This window comes from Typha angustifolia, chromosome 11 (genome assembly GCF_048772165.1).
Source record: "Typha angustifolia cultivar Huaian chromosome 11, ASM4877216v1, whole genome shotgun sequence".
In the NCBI taxonomy this organism is placed as follows: domain Eukaryota; kingdom Viridiplantae; phylum Streptophyta; class Magnoliopsida; order Poales; family Typhaceae; genus Typha; species Typha angustifolia.
The window spans coordinates 3,042,292-3,063,002 of record NC_133249.1 but is presented as its reverse complement, the minus strand read 5'-3'; the positions used below and the strand labels follow the sequence as shown (position 1 = coordinate 3,063,002).

General features: G+C 35.1%; 2 protein-coding genes across 2 annotated transcripts; one reads left to right on the top strand and one right to left on the bottom strand.

Annotated features, from left to right (window-relative positions):
* Positions 1 to 110: 110 nt before the first annotated feature.
* On the top strand, positions 111 to 11,120 carry LOC140770976 (uncharacterized). The gene is made up of 15 exons (XM_073112319.1): positions 111 to 373; positions 488 to 565; positions 2,332 to 2,381; positions 2,496 to 2,549; positions 3,297 to 3,349; positions 3,749 to 3,821; positions 5,075 to 5,136; positions 5,589 to 5,657; positions 6,753 to 6,858; positions 7,080 to 7,150; positions 9,289 to 9,389; positions 9,775 to 9,870; positions 10,061 to 10,128; positions 10,676 to 10,721; positions 10,818 to 11,120. The coding sequence occupies exons 1-15, from the start codon at positions 209 to 211 to the stop codon at positions 10,896 to 10,898; spliced, it is 1,173 nt and encodes a 390-aa protein (XP_072968420.1). The 5' UTR covers positions 111 to 208; the 3' UTR covers positions 10,899 to 11,120.
* Positions 11,121 to 12,386: 1,266 nt separating this feature from the next.
* Positions 12,387 to 18,908, bottom strand: LOC140770986 (UDP-glucose 4-epimerase GEPI48-like). Its single transcript, XM_073112331.1, has 9 exons — positions 18,513 to 18,908; positions 17,291 to 17,340; positions 16,059 to 16,194; positions 15,440 to 15,541; positions 15,129 to 15,356; positions 14,647 to 14,725; positions 13,387 to 13,469; positions 13,092 to 13,183; positions 12,387 to 12,938 (listed from the first exon to the last, which is right to left on the bottom strand). Exons 1-9 carry the CDS (start codon positions 18,693 to 18,695, stop codon positions 12,845 to 12,847), a joined length of 1,047 nt encoding a protein of 348 aa, XP_072968432.1. The 5' UTR covers positions 18,696 to 18,908; the 3' UTR covers positions 12,387 to 12,844.
* Between the last annotated feature and the right edge of the window lie 1,803 nt (positions 18,909 to 20,711).

Below are 20,711 nucleotides of genomic sequence, written 5' to 3'. Positions count from 1 at the left end.
AATATTTTAAATATTTGATAGATTTAAAATATTCTATAATTGGGGATAAATCAAATTTACGAAAACACCAAAAAGGTTCGCCGTCGAGCTCTACTTTTTAATATTCTACATTCCACAACGCAACCGCCAAAATGACAAGAGAAAAAAGATACGGGTGAAAGAGGAAAATAGAGAAGTTTCCCCCGCTCTCCACATCGCGAGGAGAGAGATGGCTCCAATTCTCATCCAAATTCATCGCTCCTTTAATCTACCCTCCATCTCCGCTCAATCCCCAACTCGATCCTCTCCAATTCGATGTTCTCCGCGCCGGATTTCGTGCCAGAATCTGCCTCCCGCGGTGAGGACGGTCAGCATCTCCTACTCCGACCTCAGGGTGAGTCTAATCTCGATCAAGCATTGCTTCGGTTTGATAGGTTTTGGATCGTTTCCTCCCCAGCTCGTTGTGATTTGTCTTAGCTTCTTCTTGGATGGGTTTTGCCTGAATCAGGACAGGGAGAAGGATTTATCCAAAAAGATCGAGGAAGGGCTCGGCCCTAATGGTTTAGGAATTATCTCAATCTCAGATGTATGTAGCGAGTTCTTTCTACTCATGTTCATTTATTTCCATTGAAATTATAATGTCTTGATGGATAGCGGAGATTGTTAACATGGTTAACATTAGTCTGATGCTTCAGTGTAGTTGGATCGATTTTCTTGGCCCAGAATTTGCTTTAGTACTATGTGGCAAAATGCCCTATGTGGATGCTTACTATAGCATAGCGATTCATGATACATACTGTTTCGAATCGATGCTAACTAGAACATAACTCTTATGTGCAGCTTAATGACACTTTTTGGAAGAATGTTTTCAATCTTTGTGTTATTATATCTTGCCGAACCATAGAAAAGGAAAACTAATTATAGTAAAAGCTGGAATACGCCCACAATTGGGAGAAACTATAAGGCATTCAAGATATCTACTAAGCAAGGGATAGAATAAAACACATCTTTTGCAGTTATCAACCCTTAGTCAAGAATTATCGTTTAGTACAATAAAGGAGTACAGGAGATTTCTAGAGAGCAAGCCTTCAAGGCTTCCTTGACTTTAATTCCAAGACTAGTGGGCTGTAGAGAGAGTGAAACATGATTCGCTGGCTGGTAGAGTTAATGCAGCTTTTCGTCGAGCAGTTGGTGAGCAAGCCTTCAAGGCTTCCTTATCTTCAAATCCAGCAACAATGGGCAGCAGCAGAAGTGAAGCAGGAAAGGTAGCTTCACTGACCCATAGTGGAGTTAGCTGCAAGAGAAGATGACACTGTTGGAGCTGTGGAAGAAGCGACGTCTGACGTGGCCGACGGGTGTGACGCAATTTGGGGAGGCTGCAGCGAGAAGAGCTGATTTCTCACCAGGAATTTGTGGGCAACTACTGTTGGAGCTGCTCACATTGTGGAGGCCATAAGGGAGCTGCTCATCAAAGAGCTTAATTTGAGCTAATATGTTTAGAGAATCTAATAGAGACGGTAAAAGAGAAAGGAGACTATTTGAGCTAAGTTCCTAGAGATCGGGATGCTCTGATAGCATGAAACAATACAAAGCCTAATTCTAGATTGGATTTTGAGAGAAGAGAGGAAGAGGAGAGAAGATTTGGTGAAAAATGTATTGTGTAATGTGATAGAGAGGGACTTCCCTATTTATATTAAGTCACCATATATCTAAATAAATTAATTAAATATAACATAATAACTCTAATACAATAAAATGATAAGAAAAAGCACAAGGTGGTGCCAACAACACCCCCAAAAGTCCTGTGTGGAAGATTCTATGACTGTGAATGAGCTTGGAAGGGCCTTCCACGGCAGTTAGGAGGCCTCCCCGAGGCCTCTCGCTGTAGTCAGAGGAGGATAGCGGTGTAGGGCATCCATCTTCACCACCTTCCTTGTCGGGGAAGATGATCCACTCGAAACGGATCATGAGTTAATCTTGATCTGCTTTGACTGGATCATCACAAGTGAGATCTGCTTAGGCGGATCTCTTCTTGTAAATATCTGCTGAAGTGGATCAGATCATATATTTCATGATCCGTTCCACTTCTTCGAGCAACATCGTCATCTTCTTCTATTTAGGGCTCCCTGGCATGTCACGAAATGAGAGATTCGGCCAATGGCAATGGAATCGAACAGGAAAAGGAAGTCAGCCATGCCGTGACCAGTCCTTGAGAAAAAGGAAGTCCTCTGTGGTGGAGCTTCCTCATGAGGCTGCTGCAGTATTTCAGTTCTTATATTTGATAGCAAGCTGCTGTCTGTATTACGCAAATTATGCTCTTAATATACTATAATCATCTTTCCTTCAATGCAGATACCACAGTTTCCTGTAATTCGGACAAATCTCTTACATCTGGCACCCAGGCATGCACTTTAAGATTGCCTTTAGATATTTTTCTCTTAGCCCTTATTATTATTACTTTTTCGAGAGCAATGAATTACTAGGAAGACTGAGATAGTTTTCCTTCTATTCACCAGACTAGCAAATCTTCCTGATAATGTGAAGAAGGAACTTGAAGACCCCGATAGCAGGTGTTGGAAATATTAGTTTTGTTTGCCTTTTGATGTAGAATTTTACTTGTGAGAACGTGCTAAAGATATTTTGTGTTATTCTGCTTCAATTTTTTTCATTCTCAAATTATTGCATAGACTCTCTTTATGTGAATGTGATGCTACCTTCATTCTTAGTCCTATCATCTGATAGTTAGACAAAATGCACTGTTGTTCTGGTTAGCCTATGGTAGCTGATTGACACAATCATACACCAGTTTTTGGGCATTGGTACAGCCTTGAAATTCCTTTTGACCTATTTGTTCAGTTTGCACTTTTTTTTGTCTATGCCTTGGGGAAGAGGTAGTGTCACATGTTTATTCAAACTCCAAAGAGGGAGGTAAGATTTCTGTAGATCTAGTTGTAAATCTTTATTTTGTATCACATTATAGTTAACTGCTGTTTTCTTCAACAAAAAAAAAAAGTTAATTACTGGTATTATGTATATATTTTGTGTCTGTATATACATGCCAGAGCATCTAATGTCTTGAATACACTTATATAAGGTTTAAAGGTCTGTACATATGAAAGATAATAAGCAAACTGAGTCTGGTCTTTTCATTGAATATATATTATTCTATTTTTCTGAAACTTTTCAACAGTTGTGGCTCAGGGGAATCTTTCATGACTGATGGGAAGTACAATATTCTGTAGTTGATAAGTTTAATTTTGAATTCAAAAAATTACTTGACAGAAACTCTTAGGTATCATCTATTTCTCATTGTATAGGTATAACTTTGGATGGAGTCATGGGAAAGAAAAGCTTGAATCTGGTAAACTTGGTAAGTTTCATTGCTATTTGCATTACAGTTCGTGCTCATGTATTTGAGTTCACAAAACCTACAAACAAGTGTAAAAGAACTCTTCTCTCATAAGATGGCCTTGATCATTTGTCATTATGACAAACGATACATATATATGGAACCGAAATCTGTGCATATAGTCTTTAATATGTATAGGATATGCCATATATAAGAATTGAAATTGGGCTCAACAATTAAAAGCAAGAAAGGAATTGCTTTAATTTATAGCAGCTGTATTTGCATCAGAAGAAAGTTCTGCAGATCTGCAATCTAATTTGTAAGACGATCTACTTCTTACGAGTTTAATCGGTATGATTTTTATGAACTCAGCATTCTCTGGATATTCTGATATACTTTTCTCCACTCTGCTCCATGTAGATACACTCAAAGGATCTTTTTATGCTAATCCAATTCTGGACACACCTACAACTGATGTTGCTCTAATGCTTCGGTATAATCTTCTTTTTGTAAAACATCATTGTCTTAGTCAATTAGCATTTTTTTTTTCCAAAAAAAAAAGGCAGTTATTCCTTCTGGTAATAATGAGATATATGTAATATCTATCTCCTGGTTTAATGATTTTAAGCATACAAAATAATCCAGAAGATTAATTATCAGGTATTCGCTAGGTGTTACTTCTTGAAAAATACATAAAAGTAAATAAAATACTTTCATGAACTATGTAACCTTATTAAACAAGAAGCATATTATGGACATCTAATCTTCTTTGGAACAAAGTAGGAATTCATTTCTTAATGTTGCTTATTAATTGGCAACAGAGAAACAATTGCTGATTGCATTGCTTTGTTGAGAAAACCTGGTCATTAGTTGCTAACAACCTCTCCTTGCATCTGCATCTTTGTTAGGGTATCCTCATTTGTAGCAGGTGAATGCAACTCTTTTGTTTGGCCCATTCAGTTGGCTACTTCTATTCTTACTAGTCTATAATTCTATATTATTTGCAAAACTGGGTAATTTGGTCAACTCCTGAATTGATTTTGACAAACGTAGAAATTGATAAGAGTCCCTAAACTCCCTCTTTTCAGCTGAACAGAAAAACCTAACCAGATCATTAAAACATTTGGTCTTTTCAATATTTTCCTTTGAGCAAAAAATCTTCAGGTGCCAGTTTGCTATAATATGTCATTGTTTGATTGCTTATGATGCACTATGCTCTGCCTGTTAAACTTCAGAAAATTTAAAATTTAGCAACTTTCGGGACTCAATATACTGATTTTATTGGTTATTTTGATATCATGTTTTGTCAACCTCACCTTGTGTCCTACAATTAAAGAAAACTAGAGAAGCAACGGAATTTTTTGTCCATTCTTATTTCACTCTTTATTTTACACGAATTCTTTGGCTTTACTTATTAACCAAGTTAAATGTGGTTTTTAAGATCGTTATATGATAATTTCTCCTAGGGTCTTCAAATTTTCCTTGATACTTTTGAGTTTTGACTAGACTGATGAATAAGATTGTTTTAGACTTTTAGTAAGGTTTTGTTTAGAATATGGATGCAACTAAATGAGTGGTTATTTCATGTTCTAGAAGAAAATGCTTACAACATGACTTTAGTATAAATTATTCCTGCTGTTTCCAAGAAACAATTATATTGCTTGTTAGTTCCATATTAAGTTACAATCGTCTAGATATTGTTTCCTGCACCATTTTCTTGGAGATATTATTGAATCAGTGATACAGGTACCCATCATACTGTCGACCAAATAAATGGCCCACCACTTCTTTACCCGAGCTTGAAGAAGGTAACTGTTTTTCTGTAACTAGTTAAGTCATATCTTTTGGCTGCAATTATTGTCTGATTCTCTCAATGTTACTGCAGGGCACCTATCTACTGATGAATTTGTTTTTATTTTTTTGGCTCTTTTTCTATAATGTGCACTTATGATCATCCATGTAGTGGAAATAATTAAAAAAAGTTTAGCTTGATTCAGATAACTTTCTCAATTATCCTCTATATCTTAGAATAGACATTTATCAGTTAAGCTTTTTCATTTTTTCCTTGATCTTCTGTTTATATATTGTAGCTCTCTCGAGCCTCTCATATGTTAAGTGTGGGTCATTTATCAGGAAGAAAGGAGTATTATGTGGACTACCATTGCTAATAGACAATAATTGTTTAGTAAACACTGATAACATAAGCCTCGGTAGGCAACAAGAGGCAATGCTAATGATATTCTTCCTTTTCTTTTTCTAGCATTCAGAGCTCTTGGAAATCTGATGTTTGAAGTTGGCCTGATGTTGGCACATCATTGTGATCAATATGGTATGCATTTAGATTAATATTTTGTAGACCTTATAATTTCTGAATGAGCTTTCAGTTTTAGATGTCATTCTGGACTTGGAGTTTTCTTTCTGTCAAGAGGGATTCACCTCACAGCTTGTACACCTTAAACAGCATTGTTATTCTCAATTTGCATGCAGTCGGTCAAGGTGATATCTGTATGTTGCCATATTTAGCATGAGAGGTCAAGTGTATCCAAATCAAATAACTAACAAACAATTTGATGTTGATTAATCCATGGTCATATTGACATGGTTTATTTATTAATGTCCATATATCAGTGTTGGTTTTATTTGTGCACCATTAGGTAATTGGGCGTTAGGATACCCTGAAAGGTTTGTAATGATAGATTCTCATCAGATGAAGCTCCTCAACTGTATCAAAATAGAAATCATATTCAAATGTAATATTGAAGAATTATCGGTTCTACTTTGTTTCTGTTATAGAGAAAGAAGTAAGCTTGGAAATAGTTCCAATCGAAATATTGATAGCTTTATTGGCTATCCAATCATGAAGAGAAACTCAACTTAGTGATAAGTATAACTTAAATCTGAACTAAACCTGGTTTTTCTATTATTTCCATAAGGATATCATATTTCTGGCTTTCTGCGTTCTTTATCACAGTTTGTTTACAGTGGACTGATATGTCATTGGGGTATTTATGATACCCAATATCCCCAGCAATTGATGCAAGGTAACTATCCCCGAGTAGCTTATGAGCTTGGAATTACTTCCCATGAACATAAGACACTCAAAATCAAGTTTGCAAGAGGACCTAAAGGCCAGAATTTGGAAGAAAATTTGGTAAAGAATTTGAGTAAGTCAAGAAAAAGTACTTAAATAAGTGGAAATAGTGACTAATGAAATGTTGATATGTAGATCTAGCCTTTAATGGATCATTCTCTTAAAGTTAGACTGAAAGCTTGCACTCAATTTGGGAAAAAAAATTTCAATTTGTTAGGCGAAATTTGCCAATAGTTCTTTCCTTATAATGCCAAATGGACTTCTACATCTTTTCAGTAGGCATCTTACAGTAGGAACTTTCTCTAACTCTTTTTGCTAATGAGTAATGACTAGTGCTCAAAGGGGAAAGAATGCACGAGAATGAAAGGCTTGAGCAAATACTGAAACGTTCCAGGTGCCACAAAGGGCGTTTGCTTTATTACTTTCCAACGCAGCCGAGGTAGGCCGAAGATCTTTTACTTGCATATATTTAACTACTTCCCATTTTGTTTTGTCTTCTAGTTGTACAGTTCGAAACAAGTATATTTAACGTTAATACTATTCTTACTGGATTCTTACCCCAAATGTTACTGTCTGGAATGCTGAGTTGCCTTCCAAGAGAATGATAGATTTAAATTCTCTTGATAATTTATTTATTTTTTTGAACCTTTTCACTTGTAGTGAATCAAGAAAAGATACTGGTTCTTTGTCCTCATGGTGTGGATGGCATACAGACTATGGTTCACTAACAGGTGATTGTTAAACCTTCATGAATTTCTTTTTAAAGTTCACTGGAGTGCAAAATGTGTTCAATTGGAGTTATGAATGAGAAGAAGATTCTTTTGCTATTTGTGGCTTGTTTATTCTCCTCTTTCAATTATTAATCTAGGTTTTATATTCTCTTTTTTTTTTTTTAAGTTCACTAGAGAGTGTAAAAAAGTGTTCAATTGATGGAGTTATGAATGAGAAGAAGATTCTTTGGCTATTTGTGGCTTGTTTATTCTCCTCTTTCAATTATTGATCTAGGTTTATATTCTCTTTTTTATTTGTCTATATTCTATAATTTCCTCAACTTAGGAGTTATGCAAAGCATTTTCCACTCTCCACTTTGCCCCAGGGGCTCATTGGTCGGGTAGATTTACCTACCTTCCTAATTACAGTATAAGGTTATGCAACCCCAGAGAAACCCCCGGAGGCTTCCCTGAACATGGAAATAACTCAATAAGCTAGAAAGGGGAGAAAGGTTGAAACTTCTGATTGCAGTTTTCCCTAAATGCTCTGAATTCATTGACTTGGGTAACCTTTGAGGCTACTTCAGTGCCTATAGCATTGCTGTTGTCTATTTAGGACTTTATCATAATTTAATTGAAACAACAATGTGCTGTTTAAGTGTCTATCATCATAGTTATAACTTATAACTTAAGAACTGTAATGAAGAGCACGTATGGCTTTAAGCTTTTTTTTTTCCTTCTGTGATTTTGGATAACTATCAGGCAAAAGATGCATAATGGAGGTTGGTGATTAATGATGCTAAATAGAACTAGAATTTACTAAAGAAATCCTAATAGGAATTTAAATGATTAACTGGTTATTCTCATGGTTTGAAGGATCGGGTAGGAACGGCCGATCTGGGCCAATCCTCTTTCACTATTTTTCTCTCTTTTTCTCTTTTTCTCTCGTTCACTATTTTTCTCTCTTTCTCTCCCTACCATAGCTATTGCTTCTCCGACGCAAAAATTCAGCTCGGGCAAACTCCGCCGACGCAAATCCAACTTCGACAACCTCGATTATGTGATTCTTTTATTTTATTTCTTTCTCTCTCTCCCTTTTCTTCACTGTAGCTTCTTCACTATGATAGCTTTTTTTTTTCTTTTTGATATCTTCCACTCTCTCTCTTCTTCATTATAGCAGTTTAAAATAAGTTAATACTTTTTCTAATTTTTAGGCTGCATATGTGAGTAATTATTATAATTTTTTTAAAATTTTCTGCGTTTCTAAATAATATTTAAAATTTATGTAATTAGATAGCTCAATCCAAGCAGCCATTACAGCTGATTTGGCTGATACGACCGATATGTATTATTTTTTTAGGAGGTCGATCCCGATTCTAATCCTGATTTTTCGAACCTTGGTTATTCTAATATTAAGTGACTATAATGTTAATGTAAGGATTTTTACATAATTGCCACTAAAAACTTTTAAAATATCATAATTGCCACTAAAGTTTTTTGACTCTTTTAGAATTGCTATTATTGTTAATTTTTAATAGAATATTCCTAACAGATTATTATTAAAATTAATAAACACATGAAAATGACTAAACTACTCCCCTTTTTAAATCTAGTGTATAAAATATTCATCAACAAATTTTATCTTATATAAAATAAGATACATTTATTGTACCATGGTATTAGGTATAATATTAGATAGCTTTCAAATTATTTTTAATAATTTATATAAGGGCAGAATAGTATGTTTTAGATATAAGTTGTGTGTTAATTATGATTAGTTAGATTTAACTAATGGAATAACATTTTTGAAAGAGCACAATAATTTCAGTGGCAATTATGATATTTTGAAAGTTTTCAGTTAGATTTAACTGCAATTATGATATTATTATATAAAAATTCCTTTAATGTAACCTCAAATTCTTGAGATTGTTTTTGATGTCATTCATAGGCGGAAATGTAGTTTCACGAGTGATTAGCTAGAAATTATTGACACTATGAGCATTTTGCTTAGAATATCAAACTTTTAGGTTTTTCTTTTCTTCTTATGAAGGATAAACATCATGTCATTTCAAGTTATTGTTTATGGATGATGCTGAGTTTATTTTCATACTTCTCTTTCTTTTGGAACTTTAGCAATCATAACTAAGTCATACTTGTAGGTCTTACATGTGGCTTGTTTACAAGAAATTCTGTAAAGATCCCTTGTCCTGATGATGCTGCTGGACTCTATGTTCAGACACGTGAAAATCAAGTTGTTAAGGTAACATCTGGCTACCAACAGAGTAAGATAATGACAGTATCTTTATGTAGATGATTCCCGTTTCTTTGTACTACCAGAGTATTAATTAGGAAGATTTACTGGATCCACCAATTATTTGGGATAAAGAGGATGTTACTTGATATGCTTGTTGTGGAGCTTGAAAGTCACTGATGAGACTAGGAAGGCCAATGCCTACCCGTATATATTATACCACCCAACGAACCAATTATATTGGTGCCAATGGAAGTGGTCACTGACCCTGACAATATAACAGTTGCAACCTGTCAGTCATGACTAGAGAGTTCTATCTTCTGAAATTAATATTTCCTTTGCACTTAATAACAAGTTATGTGATATTATTCTGGTTTCCTTATTGTTGTTTTAGGTTATCTTTCCAGAAGATGAATTGGCTTATCAAATTGGTGAAACAACTGAAATACTATCAAGAGGCCTTCTCTGCGCAACTCCACATTGTGTACAGGTACACTACAAACATTTCCATGGTAAATCTCTTCTATCTTACCTTATATTTTCTGTTATTGTACACATATCAATATGATTGCCATTCAAAGTTTTAGCCATGCAACACTTTCATTATATTAAAATCTACTTATCCTAATTTAATGATCTTCTGTTGTGACATCATCTAAGTCTAGTGTTTTGCTTCGTAGGCCCCTGATGGTGAGAATGCTTTTGGCGTGGAGCGTTCTACTTTTGCAATGTTCATGCAACCTGACTGGTATGCTAATATAGGCATCTACATAAACTCAAAGAAAATGATTGACAACTGTCTCACACATTTTAGTTGGAGTGGATTAACACTCCAAAATTCCCCCCAATTGGAAGCAGATGCATCTCCCACCAAATCTGCTGCATCTTTTTCAGATAACCTAAAAGCTCTAATAAATGAACTGTTTGTATTAGGATATATAATATCATCAACAAACATTGTTCTCATCTTGGAAAGTTCCATATTTGGCCAATGATGATGCAGCCTGATGCATTTACCAAACAGCTTGATTCTTTGATCATATGAATTCTGTGGTTTGTCATGTTATATATGATCGTGAGAATCAGAGCCTTATAAATATGTGCAAACTAGAATAGTATTTGCGAGAACTGATTGCCTGAATGTCTAGTTTCCTTTATTTTGATTATTTCAGCAGCATCTCATGATAAATCCTGTCTTTTTTCGTGCTTGTCTCTTGAAGTTAAAACTATAATTCACAGGTTTTGAGACTTACTACCTTGAGCTGAACAGTCTCTTTTTTTCTTTCATTTGGTAGGGATGAGAATCTCAGGTTTCCTGAAGAAATTCATCGTCACCAAGAGGTATGTCTCAGGAGCTTCTTTTTTTTTTAATTTTCAATTTGTAATTGTCAAAATATGATTTTTCATTTGGTTTCTTTTTTTGTCTTACTCTTGCAGTTGATTCCACCTAATGGAACTCTTACATTTGGGGAGTATTCAGAGACACTCCTTAACAAGTATTACCACCAACGTACATGAGGAAATCTAACTCGCTGTATATGCATGCATAATATCTTGTTGGACAAATAAAAATTTGTACGCTGTACCTCTTCCTTTTGATCATGATGATGAGTATAATCATCACCAATAGAAGCTAATAGGTGTAATATATGGATGGTGTTGCATCTATCTCAAAAATCTTGTAATATAGAAATAAACTTATTTTAGAATAAGCCTACTTATTCTTGTGAAGTAACTAAACAGTGTTTTACCTTATTTTGGTATAGTAATTCTTCTTTCTTCTTATTACATACAATTTTTAAAAAATAAGTTAATAATAACCTGCAATTACTATTTTATTTTTAGATTAGAGAGCGCTTAATTATACATCAGTCAACTATTGTTAAGATTCTCTCCCCACTATCTCTTATCTTAAATATCGATCATCTCAATTATAGTTTAGGTTTTCTCTCTTATCTTTTTTTTTTAATTTCCTCTAGTGTATAGTTATTTTACATAAAGTGTTAGTTTATAACTCCACATTACTCCGCAGTATCTCTCTATATTCTCTATAGCATAGTTATTTATATAGAGTGTGAGTTTATAACTCCGCATTACTTGCAATATTTCTTTATATTCTTTAATGCATAATTATTTTATATATAGTGCGTGCAAATTTATAACATCGAATTATCCCATAGTATCTTTTTATATTATTTAGTGTATAGTTGTTTTATATATAATACAAGCTTATAATCCTACATTACCTTGCAGTGTTTTTTTATATACTCTAGTGCATAGTTATCTTATATAGAGTGTGAGTTTATAATTTCATATTATCCAACATTTTAAGTCCCCAGTTAAAATTAAAACTTTACTACTACTTCAATATCAATTTTATGTCACATTAAAACTCTCTTCTTATGGTATTAAAAATTAAAATAGTTATAATTAATGCACTCTTATTCCACAAAACTGCATCCACTTTCTTAAAAAGCTATTTCTTGCGGAAGTTGAACTCTTTTTTTTCTTTGATGTACGACCAGAGTTTTCATTGAGATTTCTATACTAATTTTGACGGCTTCAAGCTGTTGTGTTTTATCAAGTGGTCTCCCAGCTGTGACTCTCGAAATTTAGACAAAATAGTAGGAAACTTTTTTCCTGTATATATTTTTTGCTTCCAATTGCAGATTGCAGTATTAACGTTTTAGTAATGAGAAAAAGGAACCACCTTGTACCGGATCAAGTTCAACACGTTTGAGTTGATGCAATAAAAAAGGAGATTCTATTCGATTCAGAAGCTCTGTTATTGCACCATCATCTACACCTTTAGTAGCAAGTGTGCAAAACCTACCTCGGAATATAGGAAAAATAAGAAGTGAAGCACATTTATACCAACAATCTTAATACAGAATCAGATATACACACCAACGATCTTAATATAGAGTCAGATATTATATGCATAACAAACATCCCAAGACTTGTATAACAAGTGACATCTTTTATAATTTTGCCATTTCACAGGCCACTTTGAGAAGGCATCATATCAAAATTTACCTTTTTTCCCCAGAAACATCACTGTAGAAATGAAACCTTCTGTGATCTGTCTAAAACTTAAAACAATCTGTATCACCCATGCTCCTAAATTAGCAACACTGCTGGTTGACCCAAAAAAAGAGAGAGAGAAAGAAATGAAAAACTAGCTATATGCATCAATTATATCCTGATTTAACAACTAAGGCCTACAGTAGCAACGTAATACCAAAAAAAAAGGAGAATAGTTATACCCAAAAAAAAAAAGCGGCAGTAAAGATGCCTCCGTATAATATGCCTCTTCAGTGTCATTACAAATTTATTTATTTGATAAACCAATGAATCTAGAATGATATCAGCTGGACCTATACCACATGTACATGGAGTCCATGAATTAGTGATTTCTATTTGTGTCCTGAAGAACTGATGTTACACAGCTAGAGTTGGTTCCTTCAGTTAGTGGAGTCAGGTGATTCATATCCATAGGGATTCTTACTAGCCCAGTTCCATTGATCTCTGCACATCTCGTCGATGCCATACTTTGCTCTACAAGACAGATGATGCCAGCATTAAGCTACGACAAAAGTGGTACGACGCATGAGGAACAACACCAGAAAGAATAAAATTGAAACGAAATTCCCTGCAATTTCATTGTCTAGTCTTACAGCCATGTACTTGTGTATGCATTTTACCACTTACCTCCAATTCAGCTCCTTCTCTGCTTTGGCAGTTGATGCATAGACAATTTCAGCATCACCAGGTCGTCGTCCAGCCATGACCAAAGGTATTTTCTGAGGAAAAAAAAATGTTTATCAAATACCAAGAGAAAAAGAGAACCGGACATTTATTGTCGTGTAGGTTTGTTTTGTGCACCAGATTTAACATTAACTACATATTCACAAGATTTTCTCTGATGTGGGACCATTTCAGGTTAGAGGAAAGGTGTTAAGTAAAAGGTCAAACAAATCAGAAAATACGTCAGGACAAGAAGTACCTTCCCAGAAGCCTTCTCAAATGCTGCTACCATCTCCAAAACAGAAGTGCCCTTTCCAGTTCCTAGGTTGTACACTTCACAGCCTGGAAATCACAATCGAATTTATCAGAAAAATACGACAAGCTAACAAGTACATTTTAGGTATAAAAAATTACTGTTTACTTTATCAACTCACACGCTGAAATGAAAAGGCACTTTCGTGTCATTATGTATGCCTAATAATGCAGATAGCAATTAAAGAAAAAAGATAGCAGAGTATAGATAGAAATTGAAGGCCAACGATTTTGCTTTCCAGACAACTAGAGTAGAGTTTGGAAGGATTGGATTGTATCTGGCATGAATATTTCATTTTGTTATGCTAATGTGCTTCACAAGGAAACACTCTCTTATCCATACAAGATAATGTAAAATAAGAACAAAATCATGCACCCTTGGATGTCAAAAGGTACCCAATTTCATTTTTGAACTAAATGAGTTATAAATGAGTTATATTAGTAAATCAGACTGGTTTTCACCAATGTATATATTCCCTCATGCCCCTTTGAATATAAGAAGTTCCAAGAATTCATTATCCTACTTGAATATGACCGGAAAAAAATGAGAAAATAACACTCCAAGGAATACTTTAGAGCTCTCTGCACAATCTTGGTAGAGACTGATCTGAAACAATTATGTCAGAACCTTGACCGATAGGACGCATTACGGTTCAAAGATTAATCTCACACTATTAGAAGATAGAATGTACAAATTAAGAGATATTAGCTTGAACTTATCGGCTAACTAACTAAAAGAATATTCTTTCAAAAATAAATATATGAAGATATACCGACAACCAAGTTCTCATGTTTGAACTCAGTGACCAGCTTTGAAATGATAATATCAGTCATGACAGGTTAAAACTTAATAGGTTCAAAATGGTGTCATAGTCAAAGCATCAAATACTCATCACATGTTAAAAAGTTAAAATTATCAGATGATCAAGCTGTTGTTACAAAACAAAATATAGCCAGATCTTTAGAGAAGATGCAAATAGATAAACCGAAGAAATGCCACAGTTAACAGTTATGAAAGACATATGCAAGTCCAAGCATTTACCAGTGAATTAGTAGGAACTGAGGATAATTTTAGTCGACCTATCTTAACTTGCAATATATGCACCACATAATCATGAATCAAAACCAAAGGATCAACCTAATTTTTTGTTGGTAGCAAACATCTGCTGCAGACAAGATTAAATCTTTCGATTCAATTCATGCGTACCTATGTTAGATTCAAAAAGCTTCTGCAGAGCAGCAATGTGTCCATCTGCCAGATCAACCACATGAATGTAATCTCGTACCTGCAGAACCAGAAAAGAGCAAACAATATGACAATTCATACACTGATTGAGAAAATTGTCTTCCACCAAAAACAGAAAGAAAAGCAATGAACCATGTTGACATGTTGATTAGAAAATAATGTCTCATAAAGACATATCTGATATCTGATTGCCAATAAAAGATGATACTTTTACAGAAATTCCAAATTAAAATAGGTTATAGAGATATATATATATATAAATATATAGCACACTGTTTCTTAGAAAATGATAGGAACTCCATAGACTAGATCCAAGTGGAAAATAATGATAACCATCTAACCTCAAGGGATAACTTAGAAACTAGTAGAATCATTCTCAAAAAATGGAACCAAATTGAATTAACCAAACAATAAGACTAAACAATAAGATTAAACAACAATACCCCAGTGCCATCCTTGGTCGAGTAGTCATTTCCATATACTGTAAGGGCAGATCTCCTCCCAACAGCAACTTGCTGAACAAAGGGCATAAGGTTATTAGGAATTCCACGAGGATCCTCACCAATATCTCCACTTGGATGAGCACCAACAGGGTTAAAGTATCTAAGCAATATTATCTTCCAATCTGAATCGGATCGATAAATATCACGACAAATATCCTCGATGATAAGCTGCAACCATCAGTAGAATTAATATTAGCTTACAGAACAGGTGCATTTATATGGAAAGATGCAGGAAAGGAAAATGAGGAAACCTTAGTTTGACCATATGGGTTCATTGCGAATAGAGGAAATTCTTCTGTACAGGGGACTTCCTTTGGCCATCCATAGACAGTTGCTGATGATGAGAACACTAACTGGAAGGATTAAACATCCATGAAAATGGGCACAAAATACTCAGTTCTGGACATGTATAAATGTCACACATTATGGTTACTAATAAGAAAAGTTTTATCTGAAAATTGCATTTCTAGAGAGTAGAGATCACATTATAACATCGTAAGTATGCATCATTAACAAGTAAGAACTTAGAACAGCAAGGCACATTTACCCTTTTAGAATGCTTATATGTAGAGCAAAGCATAGCTGTAACAATGATATCCTGCTTAATGGAATAATATTACCCTACTATCTTATAAAACCAGTTACATATCTTGTTGTCCAACAGGGAATATAGGGAGTTAAAAAAAATGATATTATCTAGTTATTGCAAGACCCTTCTAAACCTACTTATTCATGTGCAGATGAATCTAGGAAAAATAGACAGATAAGATACCACAGATTTGATGATCAATCTCATGGACCCTCTAATAGTCTAATGGTTAAATAAGAAAATAAACCTCAGGCTGTGAATGAAATGAAATGTAAATATACCTTCTTGCATCCATGGGCAGCCATTATTTCCAAAAGGGTTATTGTACCAATTATATTATTGTCATAATAAAGCAGGGGCTTTTGCACACTTTCACCCACAGCTTTTAATCCAGCAAAGTGTATAACAGCATCAAAACTGCAAAGAAAAAATTATAAGAAAGAGTACTACAAGTGCTTCAAAGCAGAGATTCCCTTTACATGAAGAGCTGAAGCAGACCAATTTAAACTAGGTAAATTAAATCACTTGGAAAAAAAAGAGACATAAAATGAACAAAACAGTCTTAGATCTATATGACAAAATGCTGAAGAGCGAAGACTGCAAGATCAACTACTTCTAAGAATGTGTTTCATGGATCAATGAAATTCCTGCAATAAATGTCTAAGCAAATGCCCTCTGCATGCTAAATAACACCAAATCAACAGTAGCTACCTTTCCTGCTTTCTCTAAAACAACTGTGACTGGAGGAAATTGAAAAGATTGCTTCTCATTGCAAGAGCATAAACTGCAACTGTTAACCAATGGAAGCATAGAACATTAGAACACTCACTAAATGGCCTTACAGGTTTCATGAATACCCTTTCTTTCTGCTGGGAGCTTAGGAGCCTCGTCAAATTTGAATTGTACTTTTGTAAGTTTTAACGACACATCAGCACCAATTGGCAAAATGGCTGACAGAATATATTCTGCATGGTTAATGCTTAGTTTTTCACCATCTCGGGTTAATTTGGGTCCTTAAGATCTCTTTTGGGCCACTAGTAAACTCATGGCAGCGGTCTTCCAGAAATACTACAAATAAGGGAACTACTTTCAAACCAACAGCCAGGCACAGAAAACACCATAATTTTCTCATGGAGAAGTGTATAATTGTAGAGATGTAATCTGAGTCATTAGTAGAGATAATTTGCAAAAAAATATCCTTTTAGACAAAAGATGACTGATTCTTAGACAATGCTACAAAAACAACTCAACGTACACAACATAGACATAAATAAATTGGAACAGCCTTATAAATGTCAACTGATGTCAAAAAAAAAAACTTGGAACTCTTCTTTGTGTGTCATGTATGTGTCTGTTGAAGAAACCTTAAGCAAATTTATTGCATGTTAAACAATTGGATTTAATAACAAGCAAGATATGTTTAGTATGGCGGTGGAAATAAGGTCATAGATGTATTCTAACAGAATAAGATTGCATAAAACTGTTATATATATATGAAAAGAAAAAGACTTACTTTGTTGAAGCAAAGATTTTGTCAAGTGCATCTTTATTTCGAAGATCAATCTGCAGAAGCATGCAAGTGATTAACTCTCTTTTAAAGTCTCATCCTTTTATATTTCAGTTTACCCGAAGTTATAGATAACAGCAGGACAAAAAAGATGACATGAGAATATTAAAATTGGAAATTACTCGTCTAAGAATTTATGTATTGATATGTCTTACAACCGTAGGTCCTACATCTTCAAACTATATTCACACTGAACAATTTCAAAAATATATAGCACAAGAGAAAGAAAATCTTTTCCTTGTAGTATATGCATGTTTTATCAAGAAAAAACATTAAAAGGAAACATAAATAGCAACGTAACAGAGAATCTAACTTAAAATGAGAATAACTATATAAATATGGGTGAAGGATTGGCATTGCGGTTATCCAATTTTGGCATGAAATGAAACAATTTAATAGAACCAAGTCCAAAATCAGGGTGAAAACTGATATATATCTTTGTTTCAGCATGAAGTCGCTGATTTAGAGCCTCTTTGGGAAGTTTCAGCCTGTCTCAACTGAGACAGCATTATTGAAACCTGAGCTCTCAAGTGTTCAGGTCAAGTCTGACAATTTTTTGCCATAGTTTTCAGGTGGATGGTTTTTCACCTATATGTGTTTTTCTTTCCTCTTTATTTTTATCGCTTGGCTACAACAAGGTATATAGGACGACTCAAGATAATTCAGCATAATAGTCCATTCAAATAATTCCAAGATTTGGATACTTCTGTTCAATGGGAACGAGACGTAAAACTCGTGAATCTATTAAATTGCATAATTCGAACCAGAACAACCATAACCAGCGGACAAGCCCCTCTACTCCAAAGGAGAAAATTTCCAGTCAAGCAAGGATAAATAAATTCGTAAACAATTTAACAGCAGGGGTATTAGAATTTTTAAACTAATATTAGAACAAAATCCTTATTAGCCAACACCAACTCAGTAAGCAATTCAATTTCACCAAAAAAATCACATCTTTTCCAAATAAGAAAGCCCAAATCACTCGTAACACGCAAAGCAGGACAAGCAAAAGAGATATGCCATCCCCAATCAACTTCCCACCCAATTCCATCAGAAGAACACCAACAAAAGAACAAAGAGAACAAAAGAAATCCTCATAAACAACCAAAGAAACCTTGAATTCAAATCTCCACCCGCATCTCCAAATCAAAAGTCCAGAAATTGATACCTTATGAAACGTAAGATTCTTTCCAAACTCGCCGGCCAACTCCACGACTCGATTAATCGCCACCTCCGAAGAGTTATCGAGATTATCCACAACGACGGTGCGATACCCGCCTTGGAGGAGTTGGAGCACCGCGTGGCTCCCTATGTACCCGGCACCGCCGGTTACCAGAATCGACTTCGCCATGGCCCCAATGATTTATCCTCTCGAATAAATATACAGACAGAGAACAACTAAAAGGTATCCGAGAAGAAGGAGAAGAAGAGCGAGAGAGAGAAAGGAATCGGCGAGCGAGCGAGCGAGCGAGAGGGAAGAGAGGGAAGAGAGGAGAAGAGATCCAAAACGAAGGGAATGCGATTTTGGTATAATTTATACAAAAGTCGGGGTCTTATATATAAATATTAAGCGCGGTTTGGGATCTTAAATAGCATCACGAATTGCGCTGGCCAGCGACGGGAGCCTAGAGGAGTCGAGTGTGCCGCAAATCGAATATCTCGAATTAAAACCAAATTTTAAAATGCTGGAATAAAGCATGGATGCGGTGGCTTCGCTGATTCGCGGGTGGTGTACGTGGCGCAACTCTACTGGCCCAAGATCGGAATTTTAACAGCTGGTTTGACGCCCCGGTGGGGAAACCGTGTTCACACGTGGCGAGAGACAGCTCTGGGCTGCCACGTGTACTTAAGATGCGGTGGTAGTGGGCTTTAGGAAAGAAATTGGGTATCTTGAGGCGGGGAAGCCATTGGAAATAAATTCCCCCCCAGTACACCACTTGCAACCAAGGGAATAGTTAGAATAGTTGTACGATGCTCTCATCTAACTCTCCCTTTAGTCATTCCTTCCGAAAGGAAAATAAATAAATTAGAGTATAAACGAATCCATATATATATATATATATATATATATATATATATATTAAAAAAAAATGAGGAATAAAGAAGAGTACTCTCTCGAATCCCAAGGTCTACTTTAGCATTATACTTTTTAAGGTGTACTTTCCTTGTGACATGAGGCAAAGTTCAGGTCAAGAAGGAGATGGAAGTCGTGAGCTTTGCCGAACTCCTTAGAAGTTTCAATAAAGGAGGCTTTGAGACGATGAATGCATCAACCGACCAACGATGACTCGGACGACACGTTAAAAATCCAATGGCGGTTTCCTATTTAGATTTGGCCGTGGTCCGTTTCTAGTAGACGCGGGAAACATTAATGACCTTTTTCTATTATTATTAAATGGACTTTAATAGACGTCACAATTCATGTGACTGTCAACTTAGGAAGGGGAGTTTTATACGCATTAAACTTTTGGAGGTCAGACGATTGTGTAATTAATGTCACTATCCAAATTGCGTGGAATTCATACAAACCAACGGCCGGTCAATCAATTAGGCTTTTGTTTACCTAATTATCTAAAATTGGAGGGGCTTATGTGCGAAAACGGCGCAGAATTTAAAAAAGTTGTGGGAGTGGGGGGGGGGGGCGATGGAGAGGGATTAGTTTTAGCAACGACATAGAAGAGTAGTTGAGAATGCACGTAGATTGCGGTAGAGATACAAAAAAAAGAAGAGTAATTCTATCGAATGATTGATTTAAGAGGTAGAATATATTCTTTAAATAAACAAAAGAAAATTTTCGCCTCGAATTCCGAATTAGATCGATCCTCTCAAAGTATTCCTATGCACTTGGTTGCTGTGAAGGTGGTTTGTGGATCCCACGTCCAATTGCAGCGTACACATGTTGATTCCTTCCACTAATTCTTGTGCTTGTTTTAATATAAAATAAAATTATGAGCAATTAGATAGGCAAGTCCTCACATGCAAAAAATTTGGTGGTGAACATCATAACGTGACACAAGCTTTGTAAGTCTAATTATTTATGTACAACTTTTAGGGCATGTACACCACCGTCTTGTATTCTTGTATAATGTATACCCTCTCTTCTCTTCTTTTTCTTTTTTTTTTGGTGACAAAAAAGAATTCTTAGAGGAGTCTTTTAGTAAAAAGTTACTGCCTCTTTTGTTTATAGAAGTAGGACCCTTTTCTTCAATCGCTTGGTACTTTGGAGTTAAGCTAAAGGTTGGATATTTAGATATTTAGTCTAGTTGACTAACTTCATAGTGAAGTAATTTTTGTATTTACTAGTGAGATTCTAGAGTCTTATATACTTGCTTGATATGAGGCACTCTGACAAATATTTTCAATTTCT